The sequence below is a fragment of the Dama dama genome, chromosome 22 (genome assembly GCF_033118175.1).
Source record: "Dama dama isolate Ldn47 chromosome 22, ASM3311817v1, whole genome shotgun sequence".
NCBI classification, from domain to species: Eukaryota; Metazoa; Chordata; class Mammalia; order Artiodactyla; family Cervidae; genus Dama; species Dama dama.
Window position 1 is genome coordinate 10,438,026 of NC_083702.1, and position 27,929 is coordinate 10,465,954.

General features: G+C 57.7%; 1 protein-coding gene across 2 annotated transcripts; it reads right to left on the bottom strand.

The window, feature by feature from the left end:
- Positions 1–101: 101 nt before the first annotated feature.
- MICALL1 (MICAL like 1) lies at positions 102–27,480 on the bottom strand. 2 transcript variants are annotated; one of them, XM_061124577.1, is made up of 16 exons: positions 27,278–27,480; positions 23,003–23,051; positions 22,393–22,534; positions 18,005–18,093; positions 16,795–16,937; positions 15,131–15,576; positions 12,930–12,987; positions 11,878–12,236; positions 10,095–10,510; positions 6,789–6,923; positions 6,110–6,236; positions 5,879–5,969; positions 5,654–5,727; positions 3,123–3,237; positions 2,904–2,950; positions 102–1,843 (listed from the first exon to the last, which is right to left on the bottom strand). In XM_061124577.1, exons 1-16 carry the CDS (start codon positions 27,421–27,423, stop codon positions 1,722–1,724), a joined length of 2,559 nt encoding a protein of 852 aa, XP_060980560.1. In that variant the 5' UTR covers positions 27,424–27,480; the 3' UTR covers positions 102–1,721. The 2 variants fall into 2 exon arrangements, with proteins under 2 accessions (XP_060980560.1, XP_060980559.1); XM_061124576.1 differs by having other exon boundaries at positions 18,005–18,096.
- Positions 27,481–27,929: the final 449 nt, after the last annotated feature.

The following is a 27,929-nucleotide window of genomic DNA, read 5'->3' on the forward strand; positions in this document are numbered from 1 at the left end:
GCAAACCAGAGAACCCAGGACTGAGTCAGCCCCTCTGACATGGTAGCACGTACCCTTGATTTCAATTCAAGTCAGTTTTACAAAGTACACACACGCTCCACTGGATTTCCAGTTTCTTTTGAAAAATGCAAAGATCTGGCCCCACGGGGCCCACATCCCACAGGCTACAGTTGACTTGGGTGAGGGACAGCCTCCCCCTCTAGTTGCGGTGTATCCACCCCAGTTCACCCCATTCCCCACCACCCAGGTGTCCTGACGCCAAGGCAGCCTGCCAGGGCTGCCCCGCAGGACACGCCCAGCCTGGGTTTACACGTGTCACCTGCCTGGCCCCCGAAAAGCGCTGGAGCTGGTGAGCCCAGCTGCAGGTCAACAGGCCCATCAGGAAGGAGACACTCGAGGCGGCACTGGTCCCTGCAGAGGAAGGCGTCCTGCCCAGGGGCAGGGAGAGAGGCCCAGGGGCCCCCGGCGGTGGACAGCCCCTCCACGCCTTCCTGGGCTAGCGGAGATGCTGGCCAAGAGGCACGGCGGAGGCAGGGAAGAAGGTAGGCCTGGCAAGGGGAGGGCGGCCCAGGGCTGCAAGGCACTGGCAGCTGAGGTGGTCTCCGTTTATTGTCGGTGAGGAAAACCCTCTCAAGTTAATACAGTGTGATCTTTTCCCACAGGCATGCTGAGGGAAGGGCCCTAGAGGCACCCCGCAAATAGCTTATAGCAACAGTGCTTTGCCCCAAGAGCTGCTGGGCACGTCCCCTGGGGCGAAGGTGCTGGTCCCCATCGGCTCCTCCTCTCCCACAGCCGTCCCGGGGGGTGAGCGGCCATCAGTCCTTCGGAGGCGACGAAGTCGGGAGGGAACAGACAACAGGCGCGCGTGAGGAGACAGGCTGGCGCTGACCCCCCGGGAGCGGCTCTGCCGCACCCCAGCCCTGGGGTGGCGGGGAGAGTCTACAGGAGGGGCCGGGGCCATGGTGTGTGGGGAAGGGCCAGGGTTAGCACCTACGGGCAGCACGCCCGCCTCCCCCGCGGCCCTCCCTTGGGGGGCTCAGCCCTCGGGCACCCCACCCGCCCCAGCACCCTGTCCCGGGCAGGGAGACTTCCTGCGGAATGAGCGGAGGTGAGGGAAGCACCTCCTAGGACTTCGAGGAACAAAGGGAGTGGTCTGTCCATCAGGCCCCTTCGGGTCTTGAGGACATGGTAACTAACTCCAACTTTAATTAAGAGACTTCATAAATAGAGCTCCTGAGTGCGGAGAAAGAGAGGCAGGGCCACCTGCCCCGACAGGAAGACAGGGACTCAGACCCAGGATGGGGTGGGAGCAGGAAGGGGCCGGTGCGGCCAAGCCTGGCTTGCCAGGCTGCCCAGAGGGCAGGAGCCCCAGGCCAGAGGGCCCACCATGGGCAGACCTCCATGGGTGGACAGACCCTCCACTCCCCTCCACACGTGGTGCAGGTGTGAAGCGGGACCAAGGGCAGGGAGACCCTGCTCGCTCCTTGGGTCAGTCACAGCATCTGGAGTCAGGAGATCCAGGCTGGGGGCTCAGAGGAGAGGGAAAAACTGTTTGGCCCAGACCAGCCAGAGGACCCTGAGGAGGGAGAGGCCATCATCCAGAGGCTCCCTCCCCTAAGTCATCTTTCCTCTCGACTGATTCCGAAGGGACACAGAAGCCACCCCCCGTCCCGCAGAGCGCAGCCAGTGGGGGGTGGTGTCCCGGCTGGCAGTCCGCGCAGTTAGCTCCTGTCTCCGGGGCACTTGCTCTTGGTATCACGCTTGTTTCCTAGCAGCTTCAGCACCTTCATGGTCTTGAACTTGCCCTTCTTCTTGCCCTCGGGCTCAGCCTCCTTCTGGAACTCTGCAGAAGGGAAAGGGCGGTCGATTGGGGCGGGCCGGGGGACAGCAGTGACGGCCGGGGGGCGGCAGTGACGGCGGGGAGTGGCAGCCAACAGTCTCGGCCCACCACCACCACCATGTCGCCTGGAACCGTGGACATGTCCCTTTATCCTTTTGCATCTCCAGTTCTTTACCTCCAGGACAGGACCCCACCCCTTCCCAGCATTTCGGCAGGGATTGGGAGATGAGCACTCATGAAGGCAGTGGGGGAGCCCTAGAGCACGGCTGACATTTTATCTCTAAAAGCTTCAATTCCCCTGCAGCTGTGTGGCTTACAACACAAACACTGACTGTCAGAGCTAGAAGAAACCGCAGAAATCATCTGGCCCAGTCCCTCACTTATTATGGACAAGGAAAATGTGAGTTTGAAACAGATTACCACCAGCCAAGCTCTTTGTGGGTGCCAGGCCCTGGCTAAGTGCTTTATACACGTTATCTCAGTCATCCTCAGCACCTACCCAGGAGGTGGGTGCCTCTGTCACCCCCATCCTGCAGACAAGGAGAGTCAGGCCTGGAGGGGTGAAGCGCTGGCGCAAAGCCACCCAGCTGGGACGCGTCAGAGCTGAGACCAGAATCCAGTCTAACTGGAGCCCAGACGGAACCGCAAGGCCACAAAATGAGTCATTGGGGGAACCAAGATTAGGCCCAGGCCTCCTGACTCCCAGTCCAGTGCTCTCTCAATGATTCTGGGCACTATCTTCTCCAAGGGTGAGGGGGACTGCTCTTTGAGCCCACAAGACCCCTCCTGAACCAGCTGTGGATCTCAAGGAGGAACTCGCAACTCAAGGCAGACACGCCCTGGGAAATGGCCCCATATGTCACCAACCTCCCTGTTGGTACCACGGCATCCCACACCCATCTTCCTGGCCATAGGTTGGCCTGCCTTGCTACACATGGCCTTCGTGGCAAAAGAAAGGCTTGCACACACTCTTCCCTGTGGGTGCCCCTTCCAACTCTGTATTCAACCGGCCCTCCCACCCTGCAGGAGTTCAAACGGGTCAGAGCCCCAGGAAGGGCCTCACCTTTCTTCTTGATCATGGCCTCCAACATCTTATCTTCCTCTTCCTCCCTGAAATGAGACAGGGAAGCTGAGTGTCCCACAGGAGGAAGGGCCAGATAATCTCTCAGGCCCCTCCAGACTCTCTGAGTCCACACAGGCTGAGCACGGGGGAGCTGGGATGGTTGGCAGTGAAGGTCTCATTCCCAAGAAAGCCCCGGGAACCCTGCCCCAGCCACGTCACCTCTGCCGGTCCTCGTCCAGGCAGTTGATGATGGCGTTGCGCTGCTCGATGAGGGTCACGAGCTCTTGCATCAGCACCTTCTCTCGGCCCCGGTCCTCCTCTGTCCAGTCCTTTTCTGCTCAAGGAGAAAAGTCGGGGACATGAGGCCCAGGAAGCGAGGAACCAACGCCTCAGTGCTAAGGGTGGCAGCAGACCAGCCCCACGCTGGACACCATGAGGACAAGGAGGGGCCCAGATGGGTGGGGATTACAGTTTTTGGAGAAATGAAGGTTGTTGCAGAAGAGACCAAGAATACCAGTCTGCCTACCAAAGAAACTTTCCCGGGGGGGCTCCGAGAGGACCAGTACAACACAGGCTCTGAGAACAGAGACCAGCATGGGCCAAAGAGTTTTCTGTTTATGTTCACGCGTGCATGCAACCAGTGTTCACCAGGTGGTTCTTGGGGGAGGCAGGATTCGGGCTGGGCCCGCTGAGAGTTTCCAGTGGTGGGCTGGCCGGAGTCGGGAGATGACAGGGAACCCCAGGGGTCCTCGTAGAGCAGAGGCAATGTGACCCAAGAGGCATACTCGGACATCCATCTAATGCCATGAAGGAGGGTGGACTAGAAGGGACCCTGGGGGTTGGGAGACCTGCCAGGAAGTGTCCCTGATATCTCAAACACCTGCTGCCCTCCCCGCTCAGTCTCCTGATTGCAAGAACCCAGGCCATCCCACAGAACCACACCCTCAGAGACCCACCTGCTCCTTGGTATTCCTCTGACCCTGCCCACAGACTTCCAGAGGACGAATGCCCCCACATTTGACCTTCCCTCTACAACATCTGCCACTACAGGCCTCCTCATCTCCTAATAACATCCTGAGACCCCTCAGCCATGCCCCAACCCCGCACCACCGCCTCTTGCAAAACTGGACCAATGGCCCAGCATAGTTCCAGGGACAATGTGGGTTTCAGAGTCATCACCCCAGTTCAAAGCCTACTCTGCTGTTTCTCGAATCTGGGACCTGGGTAAGTTATGTCCACAACCTACATGGGGGGAAACTGAGGCTCAGGGAAGCTAAGTCTTTGACCAGTGTCACACAGCAAGGGTGGAGCCAGTGCCTATTTCCTGGCAGCCACAGGTCCCCAAGCTACAGCCCTTACAGTGTCTTACAGATCTCCAGCCCACCTGGGGCCTTTAAACAGGTATCACCCTCCAAAGGCGACAGTCAGGACAGGAAGAGAAGCCCAGGGTGCACTGCCATCTCACACAGGACTGGAGAAGAACATAAAAGACCAGGGCCAGGTTGGCCTGGAGAACAGAGGTGCGGGCCCCTCTCTGGCCACAAGGTGTCGCTGCGGCTCCCTCGGAGTGGTGGCCACGCCCCAGCCTCCGGAGATTTGGGAGTGACTCATAGAGGGCAGTGGAGGGCTGGGACATTCTGTGACTTCCCCAGGGGCATTCCTGACTCTGGGTCTCATCCAGCCTCCCAAGCTGCCCGGTCAATGGGAAAGCAGGGCCACCATCCCAGCCAGGAGGAGGGGCTGCGTGTGTGTAGGCACACGGCCAAGTCAGAGACTCGGAAGGAAGCCCGGCTCCACGACCAGGGGACAAGACTCAAACTCTCTGGCTCTCCATTTCCTCATCTGTTCAATGGGAAACAACGATTCCTAACCACCTGGGCCAGAGGAAGTGGTCAAAAGCCCTGGCTCCTGCTTCTGGACGCACCACAGTCCTGCGGTCTCTCTCAGCCCACAGCTGTGCTTACCCCACCTCATGGAGAGACCCCAACTTGGTCACATGGTAAGCATCAGCCCCTCCAAGGGCACAGCGCATTTCCACATCCCATCTCCTGGTCCTGAGAACACCCACCCAGGTGGGCACCTCTGTTCCTGTGTCACACGTGGAGCCAGAGACTGCATGCCAAGCCCGGGATGCACAGCTAACACACAGCCTAAGGACACCAGCAAGTTCCCGCAGCGCACAGGACGGTGTGGCTCCACGCCCAGCCCCTCCCCCTGCCCTCCTCCATCCTCAGCACACCCCATCCCTCCCTCCCAGAGTCGCTCTGAGCCGCACCGTGCAGGGGGGCCTCCCCGCACCAGTAGAGTCCTGCCACGCTCTGACCTAACGGCCATGAGCCCAGAGCTGCCCCAGGACAGACACACGCTCTCCATCATTCATCGAGGCAGCCTGGGGCCCTGGAGACTGACCCCCCCCAACCCTACACCCCAGGACCTACCCACCCACACCTTCCAGGGGAGGAGGGGGCCAAAAAAGGTCAGTCTGCTCCTGGCCTTGGGGAGCTCTCTGCAGGCCTGTCATCCGACACACAGATGTCACAGCCCCACGCGGGTCCCCTCTCCCGTCTTGGCTTGAGTCTATTAATCCCCTATTAGGACCCAGACAGCACCTCCCGCCATGTCCTCTGGCCCTGCTCCCACAGTCTGCCCAGGCCTCCCCATCAGGGCTCTGTCCGTCTTTCCCCAGCCCACTCCTCCGTGTCACCAGGCCCCAGGGCTGGTGACCGGGGCCGGGGCGTGGCCGCCGTCACCTGGCTTGTTGAGAAGGCACCGGAGCTCATATTCCACGTCGGCCTGCCGCTGCTCCAGGTTCTGCTGCTTGAAGCTGGAAGGTGGGAAGGTGACTGTTAGTTCTGCCCTGGCTGCCTGCCCTGCCCTGAGCTGATGTGGGAAGAAGGTGAAGATTCTCAATCCTGAGTTCTGTGGATTCAGAGTCAGGGGGAGCCAGGCGGGAACGGAGGGGAGGCAGGACTCACACGTAGATGAGCTCGGACTCCCGCCGAACCAGCAGATGCTTCTCATGGATGAGCTTGAACCAGTCCACAAGCATGTCATCCTCACGGCCTTCTGCAAGCCAGATGCTCACTGAGGCCAGGGCTGGTGACAGTCCCCATCCTCGAAGGAGCCATGGCGGCCCCTACCCTGGGGAAGAGGCTTCCCCCACCCGAGTCCCCCCACCACAGCCAAGCCCCCCACAGCCCCCACACCGTTCACTCCACCACGCAGCTTCTCCTCCAGCAGGACCCCACGGTGTTCCAGGGCATCCAGTTGGCGCTCAATGGTGTCTATTTCTCCGTGGATATCCTCCTCGGGGATGTACTGGTCGGACTGGACCTGCCCAACAGCGCCCAGTCACCTGCGGTCAGCCTGCCCTCCCACCTGTCTGCCGCCAGGAGCTTCCCTCTGGCCAGTGCTGGCCTCCCAGGCTCTGTCCCACACCCCATGCCCTGGGTCCCAGCGCCATCAGGCATGCCCAGAGGGTGACACAACTTTCTGCTTCTCTTGGCAACTTCCTCCACTCTTCTGCCACTCCAGAAAGGACACCATAATATGAGAAAGTGACCCAAAGGAGAGAGAAACCGAGAATACTTTAAGCTGTTTAAGTAGAAGTATGTCATGTGAATGCTTTGATCCTTAAACTATTATTAGTAACAATTTAAATGCATCACCCAGTGCTTTTGGTCAGAGCAGCTGATCTGCTCAAAATTCCCCCTGGCTGCAAGTCAGATCTCCCACCTGGGCCTCCCAGGCACGCCCCCTCTCCCACATCTCAGGGAAGCTGCCCCAACGGACCACCCTGTTGCAGGGTGCAACAGGAAGCCTGAGGCCGCCAAGGGAAGGGGCCCGAGCCCAGGCAGCCAGGTATCTGGGGCTCCCAGCAGATACCTTGCGTTTGATGAGCGGGAAGCCATGTCCTGGGGCAGGCGGTCTCGCTGGCTTCGAGCCCTTGGTGGCCTTCTTTACACTTGGGGATGCTGTAGGTGATGGCTTCCGGTTAAATGGATTCTCCTTGCAGGAGGACTAAAGGCAGGGAAACATAACAGAAGATATTAATAAGTCAGGAAGGGGCAGTAGGACCCTGGGAGCTTAATCACGTGGGACCACGGAAAGAAGGGCGGGTGGGAGTCAGGCAGAGAATCTCCCAGCATCCAGTCTGAGGCACCCAGTCATTCAACAAAGACTTCTACTTCCCAGAGCCTCTCATGTGCAGCTGCCACACTGGATACTTGTCTACATGCTTGTCCAATTCTCACAACCACTCCGCAAAGTGGGTCGTGTCTGCCCACTTTACAGGTGAGTAAACTCAAGTTTTGAGGGGTTAAGTAACTGGCTCAAGGTCACACTCTTCCCAAGGGCCCAAGCTGGAGTGTGACTTGGTCTGTTTCAGGCTGGGCAGCCCTCCAGCACTGGGGACAGTGGTCAGGACGTGCAGTTTAGGGCAGGACGAAGCAACAGGAAGTCACCCAGGCCTCATAAATACCCCTTTCCCAGCAGGGATTACGGGGTTCAGCGCCTTGCCTGGGGTTGCCCAGCCAGGAAGTGCAAAAGCGGGATCCTGCTTTCAGTAGAGGGAGGCAGCCCCTACCCCACCCAGGAAAGGCCCCCATCCTGCGCTGCCCGCCCTGGGAAGATCTCTGTCCTCTCTGAGGCCAGCAGAGCGGGCAGGCCCAGCACAAGAACAGACCCTGCCAGCCACGAGGGCAGTGCCAGCATCTTCCCATCACCTCCCCCAGCTCATCGGAAACAGGAGTCACTGAGGCCATGGAGTGCTCCCAGGAGTGCTGACCTGGCTTTCCAAGAGCCGGGGGAGGAGCAGGGAGCGGAGGGCGTCTCACCCCACCTGTGCCAGCCGCTCAGGTGGGAGAGGGGGAGTTCTTTGAGGCTGGAAGTTGCTCTGGGAGCTGACGCAGGAGTCCAGGTGCGGCCAGGAGACAGTTTGGTCCCCATAGGGCAGCACCCACCCAAGGGCCTTGTCTCCTGCCCTCACTGTCTCAGATTCTCCCCAAATCCTAGGGTGAGGGTAAGGGATGGGGCACCCCAGAAGGAAGCCCCCTTGGGGCTCGACCCTCACCCTCCACAATCACACCTGGAGTGGCTCAACAGGGTCAGAGAGCCCAAAGGCCCCATGTCCCTCAAGGGTTCTCAGCCATAGAACTCCTTCAAACCAACCTTTCACACACCCCAGGGCAGGAAACGGGCAGTTGCCTGTAGAGGGGACGGGGCAGATTCAAAATCAGCTCTATCCTCCACTTCCACAGCAAGGAACCTGGGACCCCCCAGAGCATCCACAGGCCCAGAGAAAAGGCGGGACCTTGTCCAGGTCACACTGCAGGTGGTGACAGTCAGACTGGGGGCAGCCAGCCAGGCCAGAGAAGGTTAAATGACATTTGAAAGGTGCACAAACCAACAGCTCAGGCTCCTCTGCAGACTTATCCTCTGTCAGGCTGGTCAGACCAGGACTACGGCCGGCCTGGAGCCGCCCTCCACCCCCGGACCCTCAGGGGACTGCAGAGTGAGGGAGAAAGTGCAGGATCAGAACCTGGTGGACTTCCCTGGTGGTCCAGTGGTTAAGAATCCGTTTACCAATGCAGGGGGCTCGAGTTCGATCCCTGGTCCAGGAAGATTCCATATGCCTCGGAGCAACTGAGCCCATGCACCACAACTACTGAAGCCCACACTCTCGGGCCCGTGTGTGCAACTCCTGAAGCCCACGCGCCTAGAGCCTGTGCTCGGCCACAAGAGAAGCCACTGCAATGAGAAGCCGGCACATGGCAGCAAAGAGTAGCCCCTGTGCCTGCAACCAGAGAAAGACTGCGCGCAGCAAAGAAGACCCAATACAACCAAAAATAATTAATTAGTAATTTTTCTTAAAAAGAACCTGGTGGCTCCGGAACTGCCCTAGTGGTTCAGCGGCTAAGACTCTGCAGGGGGGCCCAGGCATGATCTTTGGTCAGAGAATTCGATCCCACATGAAGCAACTAAGAGTTTGCATGGCACAACTCAGGATCCCACGTGCCACAGCTAAGACCTGGCACAGACAAATAAAAAAAAAAAAAAGAACCTGGTGGCACAAAGGGACTCTGGTCCTTTAATTAAAAAAAAAAAACAACAAACCTGGTGGCGCCAAGTGACACCGGTCCTTTAATAAGTATTAAAAAAAAAAAAAAAGAAAAGAGCCTGGTGGTGCAAAGGAGAGACCTCTTGGTGAACTAGGCGCCCAGAGGAGTGTCCTGACCCCCGGTGACCCCTGGTTCTTGGTGGGGCCCTGAGAAACAAGTATTCCACCAGTCACAAAGGTCATCTGGAAAACGAGCTGCCGGGGGTGGGTGCCCACTGCAGCCCCCAGAGGGGACGGAGTGTGGGGCCGGCCTGGGAGGGGGCCTGGGGAAGGGAGCAGCAGCCAGGGCTGTCTGTACCCCCGCAGTGGCCACAACAGAAGCACCCAGTAAAGCTGTTTCCTGGGCTCTCTACCTGTTGAGAGCTGACCCCTCCTCTACAAGTCCACCCCACAACAAACTCCACACAAGGCAGAGTCATCACCGCACCCCACCCTCCACTTGGCTGTGAGCACCTGGTGAGAAGGACCACCACAGCCATCACCCCGGGAGCCCAGGCCAACCCGTGCACACAGGAGCGACTCAATGTACACCATCAGCCCTGTTCTATAGGAGGGGAGACTGAGGTCTCTGGAGAAGGAACACGACCCCAAGAAGGGCGTCATCCCCTCCCCTCTGTGCTCTACCCCAGGTGGAAGGACAATCGTCTAGGCCTGTCTCCCTGAGCAGACGGGGAGCCCCTGGAGGGCAAGGACAGGGCCTCAACACTGCTGTGCCACAGCCTGTCACAAATAGGGCTTCAGTGAACAGAAGGCGGATGGAGGATGTGTGGGTGAGTGGTGGCTGCTGTGTGGTCTCAAACGGGCACATGCATGGGCTTGGCAAGTAAATAAGAGCTGGCTGCCTCAAGACATGGAAGGTCGGGCAAGTGGACAGGTGAACAGATGGATAGGCGGTCTGGCCAGCGGATGAAAGGATGTTGACAGGGAGCTGTACCTCAATGCATGGAGTGATGAACGGCCAGATGGGCAGAGTCAAGGTCACCACAAGTCAGGGCCAGCAATGATGGAAGGCTCTGGACATTCCTGCCCCGAGACCAGGCCCACGTCCCCTAGACAGGACAGCAGACACTCACCTTCACCTGGAGCTGCGGGGACGAGGTTCCAGGGGAAGGCGCAGGGCTCTTGTCTCCACCCAGTGCGAGGGGCGTGGGGGCAGTGCCACTGCAGGGCTTGGCTGGCGGGGGAGCCGGGCTGCCCCTGCTATTGGGGGCAAGCCCAGGGCTGGCTTGAGGCGTCTGGTCCACGCTGGGCTCCACCAGCTCCCCGGAGGAGGACAGGGAGGAGTTGGCAGAGGCGCTGGCAGAGGTCCCAGGGGTGCCAGGGGCATGGACGGCAGGCTCTGAGGAGCTCTTGGGCACTACGGGTGGTTCCAGGAGCTCCCCACTGGGGGGCTGGCTGGAGCTCTCGGACGACAGGCTCTCCACGCTGAGGGCTGGTGACGGGGTAGCCGAGGGTGGCTCCGAGCGGGACAGGCGGGAGGCGTGGAGCGCTGCACAAACCAAACCTCGAATGAGTGCCGAGCGAGGGGGCAGAGACAGGCCCTCTGGCCTCGCCTGACACTTCGCTCTCGACAGAACTGCAGGTGGCCCAGGAAACCCAAGTCCTCCACATCCAGGCAGGCAGGCAGGAGCCTCAAGGATAGCAAAGGTGGGACAGGACCAAGGTCACTGGCAGACAGATCACCCAAATTCATCCCGCACACTCTGGGCTCTGGCCTGCGCCTCGTGCAGCTGTAGCCCTGGTTTCCTTATGGCTCTTGCTTCCTCCTCTAGTGTGGCTGCAGCCTCCACTTCCCCTCCCATGTCTGATCTGACCCAAAGAGAGCCCAATTGAAAAGGCGAAAAGGCCTCGTGCTGAGCAGAGGTGGAGGGAAAACAACAGGGGAGGAGGAGCGGGCAGCTCTAGTGGTGGCTGGTTCCCGGCGAGGCACTGCCCTGCGCCACTTTCAGCCTCATGGATGACAGACGCCATGCTTCAAAGTATCATCTGTGCTTTCCAGGTGAGATGACAGACTCGGAGAAAAGGGCTGGGATTGGACCCAGCTGTGTCTGACTCAGAGCTCATCCCATTGGCTGCCTCCCCCATCCACCCACCACCTCCAATCAGCTGACCCGCCACGCTCAGCTGGAGGGTCCCAGGGCCCTAGCGGGGGTTGGGGGGACCTGGACCACTTGAGCACTGGCCTCCCGTCATCTCTAGCATGCTCTTGGCCCCACTGTCTGAGGGGCTCCCACTGAGGTCTCCTAGGCAGCTGGAGCCCCGCCGTGATGGAAGGGGACTGGGCATTGGGCCCGAGAAGACTGCAGGATGGTGAGAGGGAGGGCCGGGCGGAAGGAGGCACAGCGCCCGGGACCTGGCCCACCACTTCCATCTTCCGGGGAGACTGAGGACGCACACAGGGGAAGAACTGCTCAGTCACTAGCACCCGCGTCACACAGGCGGGTCAGAGCCTCAGGCACCTGGAACTGGAGGACAGTGACTGGACCGGCAGGACTGGAGCTAACCCTGTCACACGCCTTCCCCAAGCCTGACTCCGTGTTAATAAGCGTACCAATGGATCACACATTTAATTCTCACAACCGTCCTGCAGGTGGGTTATGAAGGGTTGAGAGTAGAGTTGAGAGCCTGGGTTCAAATTCTGCCTCCACTGCTTAAGTGCTGGGAGGCTGTGAGCAAATCACTCATCCTCTCTGTGCCTCAGCTTCCTCATCTGCAAAATAGAGGACGCTACCTCCCCACGGGTTTGCTCTGACTACCTGAGAGCACACACAGCACCTGACCTGGAGGGGGTTCCCATGGCAGCCCCTTCCCTTCCCGGGCCCTGGGCTCCAGGGAGCCCCCAGGAACAGCACTCACCGAGGGGGGACGTGCTGGGTGCTCGGGGGGCGGGGCGCTTCTTCGTCTTGGGGCTGCTCGTGGGGGTGATGCCGTACCAGGGGTGCAGCGACTTGGGTGTGGACTCCGGTGGGGTCGGGGCAGGGCCGGGGGCCGGGCTGGGTGCAGCGGGGGCCTCCTCCTCCTCCTCAAACGGGTTGTAAGGCTTGGGCTCTGGGCCCTGCGGGGCCGCTTCCTCCACACCCCCGTTCTCCACCTGCCTGCCTTCCTGGCCTGGCGGCGGCCCGGGACTGCTGCTCGGGGGCAGGGGGGCTGGCTTCTTCTTTGGCTCTGCCTGCACCAGCGTGATCCACGGCGGGTCTTTCCTGGGGGCTGGCGTCCTGAATGGAGGCCATGAAGAGGTAGAACACATAAGCAGGCAAGGAGGGGCAGTGTCCTTCTCTCCCCAGACAGTGCGTCCCACAGCGGATGGGTAAGACACAGCACCCTTCCCCTCTCCCACCCGAGCCCGGTGGGGCCCATCTGGGCCCAAAGCCCAAATGGAAAGCAGGGGGGCACCTCTCTCTTCCCCTCCCTCTGCCTCTCTTTGTCTCTCTCTGCCCTCCGCCCTCCGCCACCCCGCCCAGGGACCATATAGTGAAAGCACAGCTCCCAAAGAAGAGCTGGAAATTGAGGTTCCTCGCCTGTGATGTGGGGTTCCAGGGGGTGGAGGCTCTGAGTCTGGCATACAGTGGAGCTTTGCTGGGTCTTTCTATACTCTGCTACTGATTCTTAAAACTACTCTAGGAGGCATAGGCCTCCCACACTCCAGAGGCAGCGGAGGCTTGGGGAGATTAAGGGACCCCCGAGGCAGCCCGCTACCAGGCCCTGCTGCCCCAGGGAAAGGGATCCCGGGGGGGCCACACAGAAAGGGGGTGTGGCCACAGGCTCCTTCCCCCCAGTGAGGAGCCCCGCCCCTTCTCGGGAGGGGGTGCTAGTGGGTCACATGGCCTTATTGCCAACCCAGACCCCGGGGGGTACTCCCTTCCCTGCCCCCTCATCAGGGCCCTGAAAGCCCCTTGGAGCCGGCATACCTCTCTGACAGCTTGGGGGTCCCTCTGGGCTTGGGGACGGGGGGTTCTTGCAGCTTCCCTAGGTGGGAAAGGAGAGTGAGACAGGCCTTCATGGGCGGCTGTGAGCCAGGCGGTGGAGTGGAGCAGTCAGGGAGCCAACCCCAGTGCCTGCCTCACCTAGGGGTGCCCTTCCATCCCACCCGGTGGGTCGTGGACTCCAGGTGGCCATGGCAACCTCCCCTGCACCCTTGCACCTCCCCAGCCCAGTGCTCGGGGAGATTAGATAAAACACCAAAGGTAACAGGTAGAGAAGGTCAAAGCCACAAGGCCAGGATACCTGGAGACCACCATTCCCCCACCCCGTGCATTTCAGTTAAGGAGGGGGAACCCAAGTGCCCCTCTGACACTTCCCCAAAGTGGACAGGAAATACTGTCTCAACTCAGCGCGAGGTCACCTCCTCCTGAAAGCCTCCCCTGACTCCCCAGTGTCCTCTGTGAATTCCACAGTAGCCTCTGCTTCTGTTTGTTTGTTTTTTAAGGAATGTTTTGACTCTCTGTTCCTTCATGTAAATTTAGAATCAACTTGTCAACTTCCTCAAAAAAAAAAAAGCCTACCAAAAACCTCAAACTTAAATAAAAGGGTAAAATATAACATGAAGTGGAACAGAATTACACAGTACATGTTACTTTTTAAAATAAAGTATACAATCTGTGGCATTGAGTACATTCATCTTATACTTGTGTAATTCTTTAATATTTTCTCATTAGAAAGTGAAGTCGCTCAGTCGTGTCCGACTCTTTGCGACCCCGTGGACTGTAGCCTACCACACTCTTCCGTCCATGGGATTTTCCAGGCAAGAATACTGGAGTGGGTAGCCATTTCCTTCTCCAGAGGCTCTACCCAACCCAGGGATCGAACCTGGGTCTCCCACATTGTAGGCAGACGCCTTACCGTCTGAGCCTATGTTACCTGAAAATAATGTTTGATTTCTTTCTCATTCTTTTTCCTGGTGTTTTCCAACTGACGAGGACCTCCAGTACAACGAGGGACAGAAGTACTGACATTGGGCACTGTCATCCAAGTCCCAGACATTCCTTTCTCCTGTCTCTTGCTCCTTCCTAGTCCCTGGAACCTTCGTCAGTGAAATCACTGCTATCCTGAATGCTCCCTTCACATTCTTGTGCTAACAACCTGACTGTCCCCTGAAGACACAGCTTTCCCTGCAACCTCTCAAGTCAGGCTGTGTTTTCTCCCATGGCCCTAGTACCACTGGGTGTGGCGATGGGGCCAGGGTCCTCCTTGCCACCCCTCATTGCTTCTTTCTGTGCATCCCCCTTTCTCCCCTCAAGTTTCAGCTCTGAATCTCCTGTCATTGGATCATACCACCACCCACTACCCCTTATTACTGCTGCGGTTTAGTCACTAAGTCGTGTCCGACTCTGCGACACCATGGACTGTAGCCTGCCAGTCTCCTCTGCCCTGGGATTTCCCAGGCGGGAGTACTGGAGTGGGCTGCCATTTCCTTCGCCATGCTCCTCCGTCTTAATAGACTTCTTACATTCTACCGAAATCCTTGTGTCTGCCTGTCTCTCCCTTGAGACCAGCAGCGCCTCCGAGGCACAAACAGGTCTGAACACCCAGCTCAGGAACCAGTCTCCATGAGCGTGGAACAGAACAAGCCCCAGAGGGAGGAAACCAGGGAGCCTCCCTCCCCCAGGCCTCTCCCGATAAGAGCTGCCCAGCACGTCTCAGGTTGCAAAGAACCTTGTTCCTATGAGCTCATGAAGCCCAGGGAGGTCACGTGGAAAGATTTTACGGGGTGGGGTGGTGAGGCAGAGATCTCTACTGCCGGGCAGGAGGTCAGGCTGGGGAGCACCCCAGGGTACACCTGACCAGGGACACAGCTTCCCCCGCCCCCCAGCAGTCCCTGCCAGACACCCAGATGTAGACAAACACACAGGCTGGGCGTGGGGGGAGGTCACTGGAGTGTGGACACAGAATCCCAGACACATCCCATCCCCCCCCCAGCACAGAGAACAGAGTGTGCACAGAGGGGCCTGGGTAACAACTTGCTGCATGAATTAATAACCTCAGTGCCACAGCCGTCCCCAGCATATCCACCACACACAGGCACAGACAGCGTGCCCCACGGATACTCCCTAGCACAGGTACGCCAGGCACACCCCAGGGAGCCCCCAGCCCCAACGGGACCCCCGCTCACCGTTCACCAGGCCGCTGCCGCCTCCCTGCTCCACCAAGTTCTCCTGCTGCAGACTAGACCGGGGTCGGGGCGTGGGGGGCGTCGGGGCTGTGCTCTCGGAGGCCTTCCTGGGGGCGGGTGTGGGGCGGCTGGCCGGGGGGCTGGCCAGCTCCTGTGGTCTGCTGGGAACCCGGGGCTTGGCGGGGACCTGGGGTCGGCCCTCGGGGCTGGCCTTGGGCACGTCGGCCTCGGCCCCTGCAGTCGCCTTCGGGCTGGGGCTGCCCCCCTCCACTTCCTTGGCTTCTTCTGTAAGTTGCTGCTGCTTTGGTTGTGGCGGGGTTCCAGGCCTGGCCCCTGACCGCCCACTGGCGCCCAGTCTGGCACAGTGCTCTGCACATACGAAGGTGCCCTCCTCTGGCCCATTCCTGTAAGCTCCGGGGAGCAGGGTGCTGGAACACCGCCGACACCTGCCAGGGAGAAGAGGGGTGGGCTCGGGAGGGTCAACTTAGCCAGCCCAGGGTGCTGGCTACCCCTTCTCCAGCAGCCAAAGCTGTACCTTCCCCTCCTCCTGGCTGCCAGCCCAGACCCTGTCTCAATACTCATAACTTGCCAGCGGAAAAGGAAAATGGTAACTGTCAGAATCATCGTAGAACAATAAAACCACGTGAAAGCAACACCATAAGTTGTGAAACATGCCTTCAGTTTCTGCTGCAAGAGGAAGCAAAGGTTCCCCCCTCATGGTTCCATCCAGTATGCAAGCCACCACTCATTACTGGCTCAAAAAATCAACTTAGTGGTTTGCAACCAACCAGGTTTGTTTTGTTTTTCTATGAAATAGGATAAAGAGTACAATGTATCAGAGTGTATCACACTTCTTTTATGAACCTAATTCTGGGTGTGTATCTATTTACGCAAATTTGATTTCATGGATGTACCTACAACTGGTCACGGTGTCAAACGTGCCTTACTGGTGGTTACCATAAAAAGATTTTAAAACACTGTCCTGACAGCCAGACATGACAATGTCAATGCAGTGGTTCCTTTTCTCCAAGATTTTGGCCCTCATGACACCTCAGTTCTGCAATCAGGTGCCTGGGTTTCAGGTCCAGCCACTACACCTGAATGTGCATGCATGTGTGCGCGTGCACACACACACACCCATAGCTGAATACTTGCTATAACTCCCATTCACTGGTTTCCATTGACTATTCAGTTTTCTTCACTGATTTTTTTTTATAACATGTAAAACGTTTCCATACATTCTCTAAGCTATTTATATATTCCCTGCCTCTTACTCAAGTTTCTTTAAACAGTCACTTCCCCGGGGAACCACACATTCAAAGCAAGTTGTTACTACAATTTTTTTAACTGCTTTCTTTTTAGAAAACACAAATGCAAAATAAAAAGGAAGAAAAATCTAAAAGTAAAATAAAATTTTAAAAAGTGCTTTCTTTTCTCCAGGCTTTTAAAGCATATTCTGTACCTTGATCATCATCAGGTACTTAGTCTCGAAGAGCTCTGGCCCCGTTTCTGTCTCTATTTCTGGGACTGAGCCAATAATGTTCTCCCCTCACTAGTTCGTTTGTTCATCAGTAAAACGGGGATAAGAAATATAAGAAAGATGCTCCACGGCCTGATACCCCGTGGTGCTGAATCTAGGGGCGCTCCCTCCCCCACCCACTCACCGGAAGCAGTGTCTGTGGTACAGCTTGCCGTCAGCCAGGTAACGTTGCACCAGGTGCACGTGCTGCTGGCAGGCAGCGCACGTGCTGCTGGGGGTCCGGTGGGAGCCCTGCTTCGACAGGCTGCCCGGGGAGCAATCCTCACCCTGCAGGGAATGGGGTGGGGTCAGGGTCGCCAGCCCTTTGGTTCAAGAACATTCCCTGTTTCCCTGCTCTCTTGTGGCCGTCCCCCAAGTGTGCACAGTGCTAACCACTCCATCAGAGCCCCAGAGGGGCAGAGAATGAGAGACTCACTGAGGAAGACCCCTGAGGAAGCCCAAAAGAGGAAAGACTTGCTCAAGCTCACTGAGTCAGGATGGAAACAAAAAAAATCCTGGTTTCCAGTTTCTGGGGCTCTCTCTGCAAGAAGGCACCTTCTGGCTGTATAAGCCTTTCTCCAATCCCTACAGGTGAACCTTCCCTGACGGGTGACTGTCCTCTGAGGCCCACCTCGACTGCTTTCTGTCTCCCCAACCAGAGCCAAGTAGATTTAAGTCTGTTTCTCAGCTTCTAAGCACCGTGACCTTGAGCAAGCTGCTTCCATCCCTGGGCCCTGGGTCTGCACCTGCCGAATGGAATTCTATAACCCTCCAGTCTCAGCCCCACGCATGCTCACTGGGCTCCCACCCTGGGCCAGGCTCCCTGCCCTTCAGGAGCTCCTCCGGCAAGGAGCAGATGGGAGCAGGTGGGGAAAGCCCTTTGCATACTGGGAAGCGCTGTCCATATGTGAAAGGCTGGGGTCACACCATGAGATCTTGGAACTGACAGCGTGATCCCCACTTCCCAGCTTAGAGATCATGGACAAGTGGCCAAACCTCTCGGGGCTTCAGTTTCCTTCTCAGTACATCAGGACACATAATACCCGCCTCCCAGGGTTGTTGAGAGGAGTAAGCGGAATCAGGTTAGGAGGTTGACAGTTCGGTCTCATGAGAATCAACGGGAGAATCTGCTGTATTGTATGTGTGAGTCTTGCCAGTCCCATGATGGAGGGTCAGTGCCCTGGATGCTCTGTGCCCCTCCTGGGTCTGCCGTCCCCTGCCCCTGCCCCTTGCCCTGGCGTATGAACCTCTACTTCCAAAGCCAGCGGGAAAGGGATTGAGAACACCCGCTGAAGCCGGCAGTGGCAGCTGTCCCCTCGCCTCACCCACCCCCCACTCCCTCAGCAACTGCTTACCTGAGCCCTGTCTCCCGGGTCCACTGGAGTAGATGCTTCGGATGGTGGGGAAGACAGTGCCAGGCCCTTTCTGGGTGATGAGACACCGGCTGCTGAGAGACCAGAAAGGGGCCCTGAGGCAGCTGGAGACTGGAGGCCCAACCTGGCCTGAGCTTTGGGCTCCCCGGCCACCACCTGAGGTGAACCACCTGAGGCAGTGGGACCAGGCTCCCACTTCACATGGACACAGGGGATGCCTCCACTGCCAAGTAAGTGCGGAGGGCAAGGTACCCAACCACGCCGGGCCTCCAGAGAGTGGGATGGTGAGTCCCACCACCCAGAGCAGTGTGAACAGCAAGGCACAAGGACAATCACAGGACCAACGGCGCCCAGTACATGAAAGGGCGGTGGCTTCCTTCCCACCAGGCTTAGTGGGTGAAGGAAAGGAGAGGAGAGGAACCACATGATGCCAGCCCGAAGCTTCAGGAAGGCGGGTCGGCTCCCTGGGCGCTCCTGAGGAGCTGCCCTGCCCGTGCCCTGGTGGCCAGTTGCAGCCCTGAACCCTGCCTGCATGCCCTCCAACCAGAAGAAACCCAGCCCTTACCCCACCCGCCTCCTCCAAGGCTGCCCGGTCATTACTTCAGCAAACCTCCACTGAGCACCTACTCTGTACCCAGGGATTAAAATAACCCCCCAAATTCAGAGAATTGTATACAAAGAGAAAAAAAAAAGTCAATGCTGCTATATGATAATTCTTAAAAATAAAACCCAGGGAATTTCCTGGTGGTCCCGTGGTTAGGACTCTGCGCTTCCACTGCACAGGGCACAAAATCCATCCCTGGTTGGGGAACTAAGATCCCGCAAGCTGTCAACCAAAAACAAAGTCCAAATTCCTTACTGGGGTCACAATCCATTAACAGACCCTGAAATCAACTGAGTGGACTGCAACCAGCATATTGTAAAGATGAATTAGAAGAAAATATCCGCAGGCATCTCGTATTGTAAGGGGAGAATCATTTCCTGAAACTTGTTTCAGTGACATATGTGTACATGAACATGGATTATAATGGGAAACACATTTCTCACCATGAGTCATGGTCAAAAATTTGGGGCCCACTCTATTCCCCACTGTACTCCCTACTGTCCTCACCTCCTCCTTCCCCCTCACTCCCCTGGAGCACAGAGGCCCCTTGCTGCCCCCTTGCCCAGAATATTCCTCTCCAGATCTTCACACAGCCTCCTTCTCCTCCTTATTTAAGACTTAACTGTCACCTCCTCAGAGAGGCCCTCCCTGACTACTCACCAAAAATAGCCACTTCCTCCTCTCATTGCTTTTTATACCATTACCTTATTTTGTTTCCTTATCCGGCTCATCTGAAATTACATTCACTACTTTGTTCTCTCTCTCCCTTGCCCATCCTTCAGACTGCAAGCTCTGAGTCTGTGTCATTCTCAGCTCTCTCCCTAGCACCTCGCAGGGGGTCTGGCACACAGTAGAAGTGAAAGAAATATTTATTAAATGAATGAATAAGTGCCAGGTGCTGGAGTCAGGCAGCTGTGGACTCAACAGAGATGGTCTACAGGGGAAAGAAGAGTAATCGAGATACTGTGACCAGAGTCTTACACGTTCACCCCGGGGAATGGAGCTACAAGAGCACCTGGAGTACATCCGGGCGGGCTGCTTGGAGGAGGCAACATGTGGAGATGAGAGGGTGAGTAGGAAATGTGCCAGGGCCTGGGAGGCGGGGAACAGGGACTAGAGGATCACCAAGAGGAAAGACTTTAGCAGTAAAGGAATGTGATCTATTCAGAGAATAAGAAACTCAGTATGACTACAACCCGGTGCAGTGAGTGGCCTAAGCTAACTGGGGAGAGGCCCTCAGGAGCCCAGCTAAGAAACTGGGCTTCATCCTGATGACACCACCCTGGTCACCCTGGGGTGGGGTAGCGGTGGGTACCCCTCCTCTGATTCCCTCAGCCACTGGGCTTCCTTCCCTCACACATTGGTTCCAGATTCCACGGCAGCTCCTGGAGGTCAGGGGTCAGCTGATGTGCCCAAGGTCACCAGCCCCCACCGAGCTCCGGCATGAGATGAACAGGCGGCATGGCACGGTGGTATCTCAGCCACGGCCAGCTTCCCAAGGTACCCAGTGCAGAGACAGTCAATCCTGGGCAAAATTACCCTTGAAGTCCCTCCCCTGGGCCAGAGAGTACAGAACACGACCATCTGGGGGAGGCTAAATGCCAGCTTCGCCTCCAGGGCTGGAACATCTCCCTGCGCCTCCTCTGGCTGAGCAGCAGGTGGGGTAAAAATGGTCTGCATTTAGGGGCCGAGTCGCACGGAAAGCACAAGCTGCGCCTTTAGTAACGAGAAATCCCCGCAGGCCCGCAGGGTGCTCTCGCCCAGGCACAGCACGGGGGGCTGGGTCACCTGAGTGACCTCACCCCCAGGATGCCTGCTGAGGACCTGGGAACAAAGTAGGCACCATCAAAATAGTATTACCAAGGGTCCTCCCCACCCGCCCTCCCACCCCACAGAGTCCCAGGAGGTGGCCCTTCAGAGAAAAGCTTCGTAGAGGCAGACTGGGGTTCCGCCACCAGAAACACTCCAGAAGAAAAGACTGAACTGTGATTCTAGGTGAGCAAGCTAAACTCTAACCAGTGGATAAAAAAAATAATAATAATAGTAACCTTGGGTCCTAAAGAAGGGCCAGACACAGGTTCAAGCTTCCTCACTTACTCCCAACAACCCTGTGAGGTGGGCGCTGTTCTTTTCTTTTTTTTTATTATTTACTTATTTGTCTGTGCCAGGTCCCAGGTGGCTCAGTGGGTAAGGAATCTACCTGCAATGCAGGAGACATGAGTTTGATCCCTGGATCGGGAAGATCCCCTGGAGGAGGAAATGGCAACCCATTCCAATATTCTTGTCTGGAGGATTCCATGGACAGAGGAGCCTGGTAGGCTACAGTCCATGGGGTCACAAAGAACTGGACACGACTAAAGTGACTGAGCACACACACATGGATCTTAGCTGCAGTACGCGGGATCTTTAGTTGGTGACATGCAAACTCTTAGTTGTGGGATCTAGTTTCCTGCCCAGGGATTGAACCCAGGCCCCCCGCATTGGGAGTGTAGAGTCGTAGCCACTGAATCACCAGGGAAGTCCCCTGGGCGCTATTCTGTCCTCACTGCAAAGGGGACCCTAAGCTGAAAGGTGACCCTGTGACCCATGGTCACCCAGACAGTAAAAGGCACCATGCTGCCTCTCATCAAAGACTCAGCAGTTGAGAAATACTTTCATTTTGATTTCTAGTCAAATACACATAATGTTATTTGTTCAATTATAATATTAATCCCTAGCATTACGGGAAAGATGAGGAGTAAGAGAGTATTTTAATTTTTAAATTGTTATGCTTTTTTGCTATGTTCTAAATTTTCTTCAGTAAGCAAGTGTTACTCCAAACAAACAAACAAACAAAAAACCCTGACTTTTTTTTTTTAAGAGATGGGTAAGATTGTCCACATGGAAAGCAGAGGCAGGAGGAAGGAATGACATGGCAGGGCCCACAGGACCCATGACAGCCGTGACGCAGCGCAGGAGTCAGGACACCCGGATTCGGTTTTCCGGCTGTGTGACCTTGATTTCCTGGCTTCCCCTCTCTGAGCCCATGTCCTCTCGATGGAAGGTTAGGGTCCAGGAGAGTCTTGCATGGGGACTTTCTAGGCAGAAGGCTCAGTAGCCACCTGACTCAAGGCAGAGAAACACCCTTGTATCCCCCACCCCTATTCCCTTACCCCACCTCCCACAATCCCCCAGCTTCTCAGTTCTCAGGCCTTGAAGGTCACTGCTGGGAAAGATGAAGCCAAATAGCCCCACAGGATCACTGCCTGACTGGAGAGAAAAAAACCCAGGGAAGTGTCTGTAAACAGGAAGTGAGGCTAGGAGCCAGAGAGGTGAACTCCCAGACAGCGAATAAACTCACCCTGTGTTGTCTCCTCTGACACTATAGTTTTGTTTCGTTTTTTACTTTTTTGCCAAGACCACATGGCTTGCAGGATCTTAATTCCCTGACCCGGGATCAAACCTAAGCCTCCAGCAGTGGAAACTTGGGGTCCTAACCACTGGCCCGCCAGGGAAGTCCCTCTTCTGCCATTATTTTGCTCAGTGACTAGTTCACGTGTTTGTGGTCTGTCTCCCCCACCAGACTGTGAGCTCCTTGAGGGCAGTGACAGTCACAGCTGTAATCCCTGGGGTCCCAGCCCAGTGTTATTATACTCATAAATATTTCAGTGAGTGGATGAATGATGTGGTGAATGAATGATGGGCTGCCTGCCTGCACCCTGTCTGCAGCTCAGAAAACAGGTGACACACCCCCAGGGCCCCGCCCCTAAGGATGGCACCCTCTCACCTGGGCCGGAGCCAGCAAAGTGGTTGTAATACTGGGACACGTAGGTCATGATGCTGAGGCAATCAGGGACACTCATGGAGACCATGTCATTGGGATCCAGGAGGGCAGGAATGCCCAGCTCCTTCTCGGCCACTTCAAAGGCCTGGGGTGGGGGCAGATGTCAGGGTGGGGGAAGGTTTGGGGTGGGGGTGGGGGGAAAAGGGGTGGGGATGGGGGCAGGTGTAGGGGAGGGAGAAGGTTGGGCAGGGTTGGGCACAGAAGCAGCCACAGCAGGAAGAGGAAGAGAAGGCAGTGTCAGGGGGTGCCACGCTGCATAGGCCCAGCCTCATTCTGCGGGATGAGGGGGCCAGGGCAGGGGTGACTGGGCTCCCCGCAGCTCTGGCCCCACACTGTGACCTGGAGGTGGGAAAGGGCTGGTGTTCCAGGCACAAGCCGGCCAGAGGGGAGCAGGGGGTGGGGAGAGGAGCAGTCAGGGCCCCAGGGCAGGACAGCTGCTCTGGAAGCCCCTCCATTGGTTCCTGTCCTGCAAGACCCCTGCTCTCCCATACACACACCCCCCACCCACAGCACACAGCCTCATTGTGGGCTCCCATCTGTCTGGGGGACTCACCAAACGGTTATTCTCGAAGACATTGTCCTTGGAAAGTGAATCAAAATCTCTGCAAGAGGCAAGGGGTTGGGGGGAGGGGGGAGCATTAAGCAGTGGGCAGGGCCATGGGGATAGAGTAACCAGTGGAGATGATCTTATCCCAACCAGCCTGGGCCTCAGCAGGGTTCGGGGAGGTATCCGTGGGCTGTCAAGGAGGAAACTGAGGTAGCAAGCACAGGCTAAAAGAGTTGGGGTGGCCAGGTGGGAGAGACTAAGAGCTCATTGTCCCAGGAGGCCTCCAAGTAGAGACTGGAAACCCACTCAGAAGGGGCGGGGCTGAAAAAGTCCCAGCTTCAAGTTTATCCCCCAAGAAGGCATGTCCTGACTCAGTGGCAAACGTAAAATCTAAGACCAAGTCCAAGGCTGGTCACGAGAGGGACATCCATGGATTGCTGACCTCATTCTGGGCTGAGCTCCTGCCTTCGATTTGTTTTCAGCTCTACTTGGCAGGTATTTGCCCCACTTTACAGATGGGGATACTGAGGTCCAGAGAGAGGAAACCACTGTGGGAAACTGCATTTCTCGTCCTTCCACTGCAGGTCACAAACCTGGAAAAGCCACCCCAGCTTCCTGAATCCCTAACCCAGCCCGAAGAGGAATGTTGTTTTAATGGGGCCAGGAATAGAACAAGTCTGAACCAGCCTGGAAATGGTACATTCTCCAGAGCTGCCGGCACTAAACGGCTGGCTGACCCAGCTGGGCCACTCCTGGGGGCACCATCCTTAGGAGAGCAGAGAAGGGTGTCCTAGTTTCTTAGCTGGGACAGGTGAGAAGTGGCAGGGCCTGCCAGGGGACCCTGGCTGTGGGTGTACCCCCTCCCCACCTGCCCGCTCCAGCTGCTGGAGTGGCTGAAACCAGCGGAGGAGGCCCAGCCTGCTTGCTCAGCAGCCTCCTGGGTCTTGTCCTTCTATGGCTGAAAACTGCAGCCTGACTGCTTGAGAGATGTGGGCCCAGAGGCCGCAGCAGACCAGCGCGGCCTCCCAAGTCTGGTTCCCAGGCCCTGCTCTTCCAGGCCAGGCCTTGTGACCTGGGGTGAGTCAACAGTCCTTGCGGCCTTTGTGTTCCCATCTGCAAGTTGGGGGAAGCTTCATACACCTCCCAGGTTGGTGGGGAGGACAGAGCTGGGTGAAGGCAGGCCTTGCAGACACAAGAGAGCCCTCCTCCTCCTGCTCACCTGCAGGCAGAGTCCATGGTGCCGTGAACCCTGGGCCGAGACAGGAGGGGGTCGCTTGCAAACTGTCCCAAGGCCCCAGGGTCAGGTGGACTGGGGAGGCGGAGGGGGCCGTGTATGTACTTCAGCTCTGTTTCCCACCTCTGGCCAGGCTGCTTCCTCCTCCCCTCAACTGGGTCCCTAATTCCTCCCCCTGCTCTGCCACTGACTCAGAGTGTGACCCTGAGCAAGCTACACACAACCTCTCTAAACCTTGGGGTGAGGGTTAGGGTTAGGATTGTGACACCACCCCAGCTCTCAACAAAAGCCTGTTCTGAGACCAAACGAGACAAAAGTAACTTGTCTGGGCCTGGACTGCAGTCTCCCCAGCGGTGTTCCTACAAGGCTGGGGTCACATTTTTGTTCACCCCGTGCACCCAACACCCTCCACACTGCCTGGAACTTAGTAGGCGCTCCATAAATGTCTACTGAATGCATACTGGCAACAGTGTGAAAACTGTAAAGGTCCCCACGATGCTACAATTTTTCCTCTGCTTCTTCTCCCTCCCCCACCTTGGTCCCTAATCAACACCTAGGGTTGGGAAGCCTATCTTCTGAGAGTTTTCAAAGGCCTGGGAAGTTCTATTTGGCCATGGGGGAGATGAGGAGCACAAAAATGAAACCCACATGGTCCTTTAAGCCCACAAGGGAGCTTAAAGATACCTGAACTGGGAAAGGGGGGATGGGCCAGCCCCCTCGACCACCCCCAGTAGAGGCCTGGGCCCACCGCTCCAGCAGCCTGAACCACTTAGGAAAATAGTGCTTGCCCTCACCCCTACCCCAGCCCTATTCTCAAGGAGGTCTTCCCCTACCCATCACTGAGGTCCTCTCTATGCCTCACGTAGGACCTGGGCCTCAAGTTTTTATCCTGTGCAATGGGCTGGCAGCCCAGATGCTGGCCTGCCTTGCAAATGAATGATCGGACCTGATTCCGGATCTCTTCTCAAGAGGGAAGCCCCCCTCTGCTCCACACCAAGGCCACGTCCCTCCCTATGGCCCCACCCACCCTCCTTGGCCTGCAGGAGGCCCTAAGCACTCTGGCCCAGCCACATGTCCTGGTTTTCCCCGCCCTGTGCTATGGGCTCCAACAGCGCTGCCTCTATCTCTGCTCACGATATCCTCTCTGCCTGGAAGGCCCTTCCCTGACCCGGCTCCTGTGATCCCCTTGAAGATGAGGTGACCAGGTCACCCCAGCCTGGCCCTCTGACACAGCACTTCCCACATGGAGTTCTCAGCACTGCTTGCTTATATGTCTATCACCCCCACAGGCCATAGGAGACTGTGTAGGGTTTGTCTCTTGGTTGATTGGAAGCTATTTCCATTACCATGTTCAGTGCCCAGCACAGAGTATAACTCTGCAGACATTTTTGGGAATAAATGAAGGAATAAGAAAGACACTTGCATCATCCCTTCCTGCTTAATAACACTACTTATAATCACTAATGTTAACTGAATGTTCATCATCTTATTTAATCCTCACAACAATCCTGGGAGGTTAGATCTTATTGTCAAACCCACTTTACAGGTGAGGAAACTGATGCCCAATGGGATCTACTAGTTTTCCCCACCTAGGACACGGAGGAGCTGACCGCAAACCAAGCAGCCTGCATTTTGTGGCTGGCAGGCTCAGGTCCATGATGCGGCTTAGCTTGACACTTGAGTCCTTTCACACACTGGCCCTGCCTCACCACCTGCCCTCCAGCCAAAACAGAAGACCCCTGCAGGCCTCCACTCTAATTTGTGGGTCCAGTCCGGGTGCCCTTCTTCTCCATCCTTCAAGCCCTGGCTCCTAAGCCCCCTTACCCCATGTCACTTGCTCCATGGCAGACAGTGGCCCACCTCCATCTCCACCCCATCTCGTTCACTTCTGTACCCACACCCTCTCCTCCAGGGCCCACCCCAGGGCCTGACCACCACCCACAGACACTGTACCACATGGTACAGAATAAACTAAGTGCATCTACACTATCGAATCCTTGAGGCCATCCTTCCCTTCCTTCTCTCCTTCATCAAAGCCTCCCGAGTGCTGTCTTTGGGGAGCACAGGTCTGAAGGTGGAACAGACACACAAAAGGTTCTAGACCCTGCCAGGGAAGCCCCATCCGAGGGGCTGTAAGCATGACAGGCAAGGACCATGACTCTTGTCCCCAATTTGCAGATGAGACCAGAAGTACAAGGAACAGCAGGTGCCAGATAAGCATGTAGTGTTCTATGAATGAATGAATGGAAGAGGTTCTAGGGCCCCAGAGGGAGCTGAAACCCCAAGTCAACTGCCTGAGGGGTCTGGATAAAATCTCCCATGGAGCCTGGGAACTGGGCAGCCGGGAGCGAGAAGGGGCCATTTCACACCCTGAAGCAGCCATTTAGGACTGTAGGTCCAACCTTAGGAGACTTCATTCAGCCTCCCTGCCCCACGGAGGACACCGGGGTCATGGGGCACACACCTGGGAGGCAGGGCTGTGTCCTACTGGGGGGAGGGGTATTCCATCCATTCATCTGACCTCTGCTAAGGCAGGGACTCCTCTGTGCCAGGCACTGTGCTAGTGCCCTGGAGAAGAGATGGCCCAGGGGAATCAAAGCAAGGGGGCCCCACAAAGAGAACGGGAACCTCAATGCCGAACGATTATTGGGCTGCTCAGAGCTCCTGTTTAGTTTAAGAAAGGCCCAGGGTCCCGGAGGAGGGCGCGGGTGCCTTTTCAAAAGAGTCAATGCCTCGGGGGCTTCGGCGTCCCGTTGGCGGAAATCAGTGCCCTGTGGGCGGGGCCAGGCCCCCGGTAGAGGGACCCCACGCGGGGCGGGTTCAGTGTTCCAGTGGGCGGGTCAGGGGCCAAGTGGGGGAGGGGTGTCCTGGATCCGAGGGTCTCAGCGCCCCGCGAGGCGCGGGGGCCCGCCGAAGGGTGGGCGTCTCGGCCTCTGGGGGCGGCGTCTGCCACCGCCCCGGCTCCGCGTCACTGAGGGGGGCGGGGGGTCCCCAGCAACGAGCCCGCGCCGCCCAGCGCCCCGGCCGCCCGCCCTCCCGGCACTCACAGCAGGTCGGGCCGGTGCCGGTGCAGGATGGCGCAGAAGGCCAGGCCGTCCCGGAAGGAGCTGCTAAGGTCGCGGATGTCCACGCCGCGGTAGCCCTCGCACTGGCGGCGGCACCAGGCCAGCAGCGCGCCCCGCGGCCCCGCCATGAGCCGCGCGGAGCTCGGGCCCGGAGACTTCACCCGCAGGCTCGGCTCGGGCCGGTTTCCGGCTGCGGCTGCGGCTCGGCTCTGCCCCGGCGCCGCTAGGAGCTCGGGGCACGACCCGCGGGCGGCGGGCACTAAGGCGGGGAGGAGGCGGGGCCGCGGCCTGGGAGTCCTCGTTCGGGCTCCCGGCGCAGGGTCCTGGCTCGGCTGCCAGCTGCCCGCCCGGACCTGCCCGAGCAGCCGCCGCCCGCGTGGCCCGGCCCGGCCGGCCGCCGCCGCCTACTCACCGCCGTCCGCTCCCCTAGCTGTGGGCCGGCCCCGGGCGTCCCGCTGATCTCGGTCCCCGCCCGCCAGCCGCCGCCGCCCGGGAGCGGGGAGGGGGCGGTGGCCTGGCGCCCCACCCAGCGGCGGCTCCGCCCTCCAGACGCGGACCCCCCCCACACACACACACACACACGGGCCAGCACCCCGCCGCCCCTCTCCTTGGCGATCCCGGTCACCCACCCCCT

What these genes read in the sequence shown, in the direction of transcription:
- MICALL1 (XM_061124576.1), bottom strand. Translation starts at nt 27,423, where the DNA reads ATGGCGGGGCCGCGGGGCGCGCTGCTGGCCTGGTGCCGCCGCCAGTGC. An exon ending in ACCCGGGAGACAGGGCTCAG is followed by an intron (nt 16,938 to 18,004) that starts GTAAGCAGTTGC and finishes CATTCCCTGCAG; the next exon opens with GGTGAGGATTGCTCCCCGGG. An exon ending in GCTGCGTGGTGGAGTGAACG is followed by an intron (nt 5,970 to 6,109) that starts GTGTGGGGGCTG and finishes TCTGGCTTGCAG; the next exon opens with AAGGCCGTGAGGATGACATG.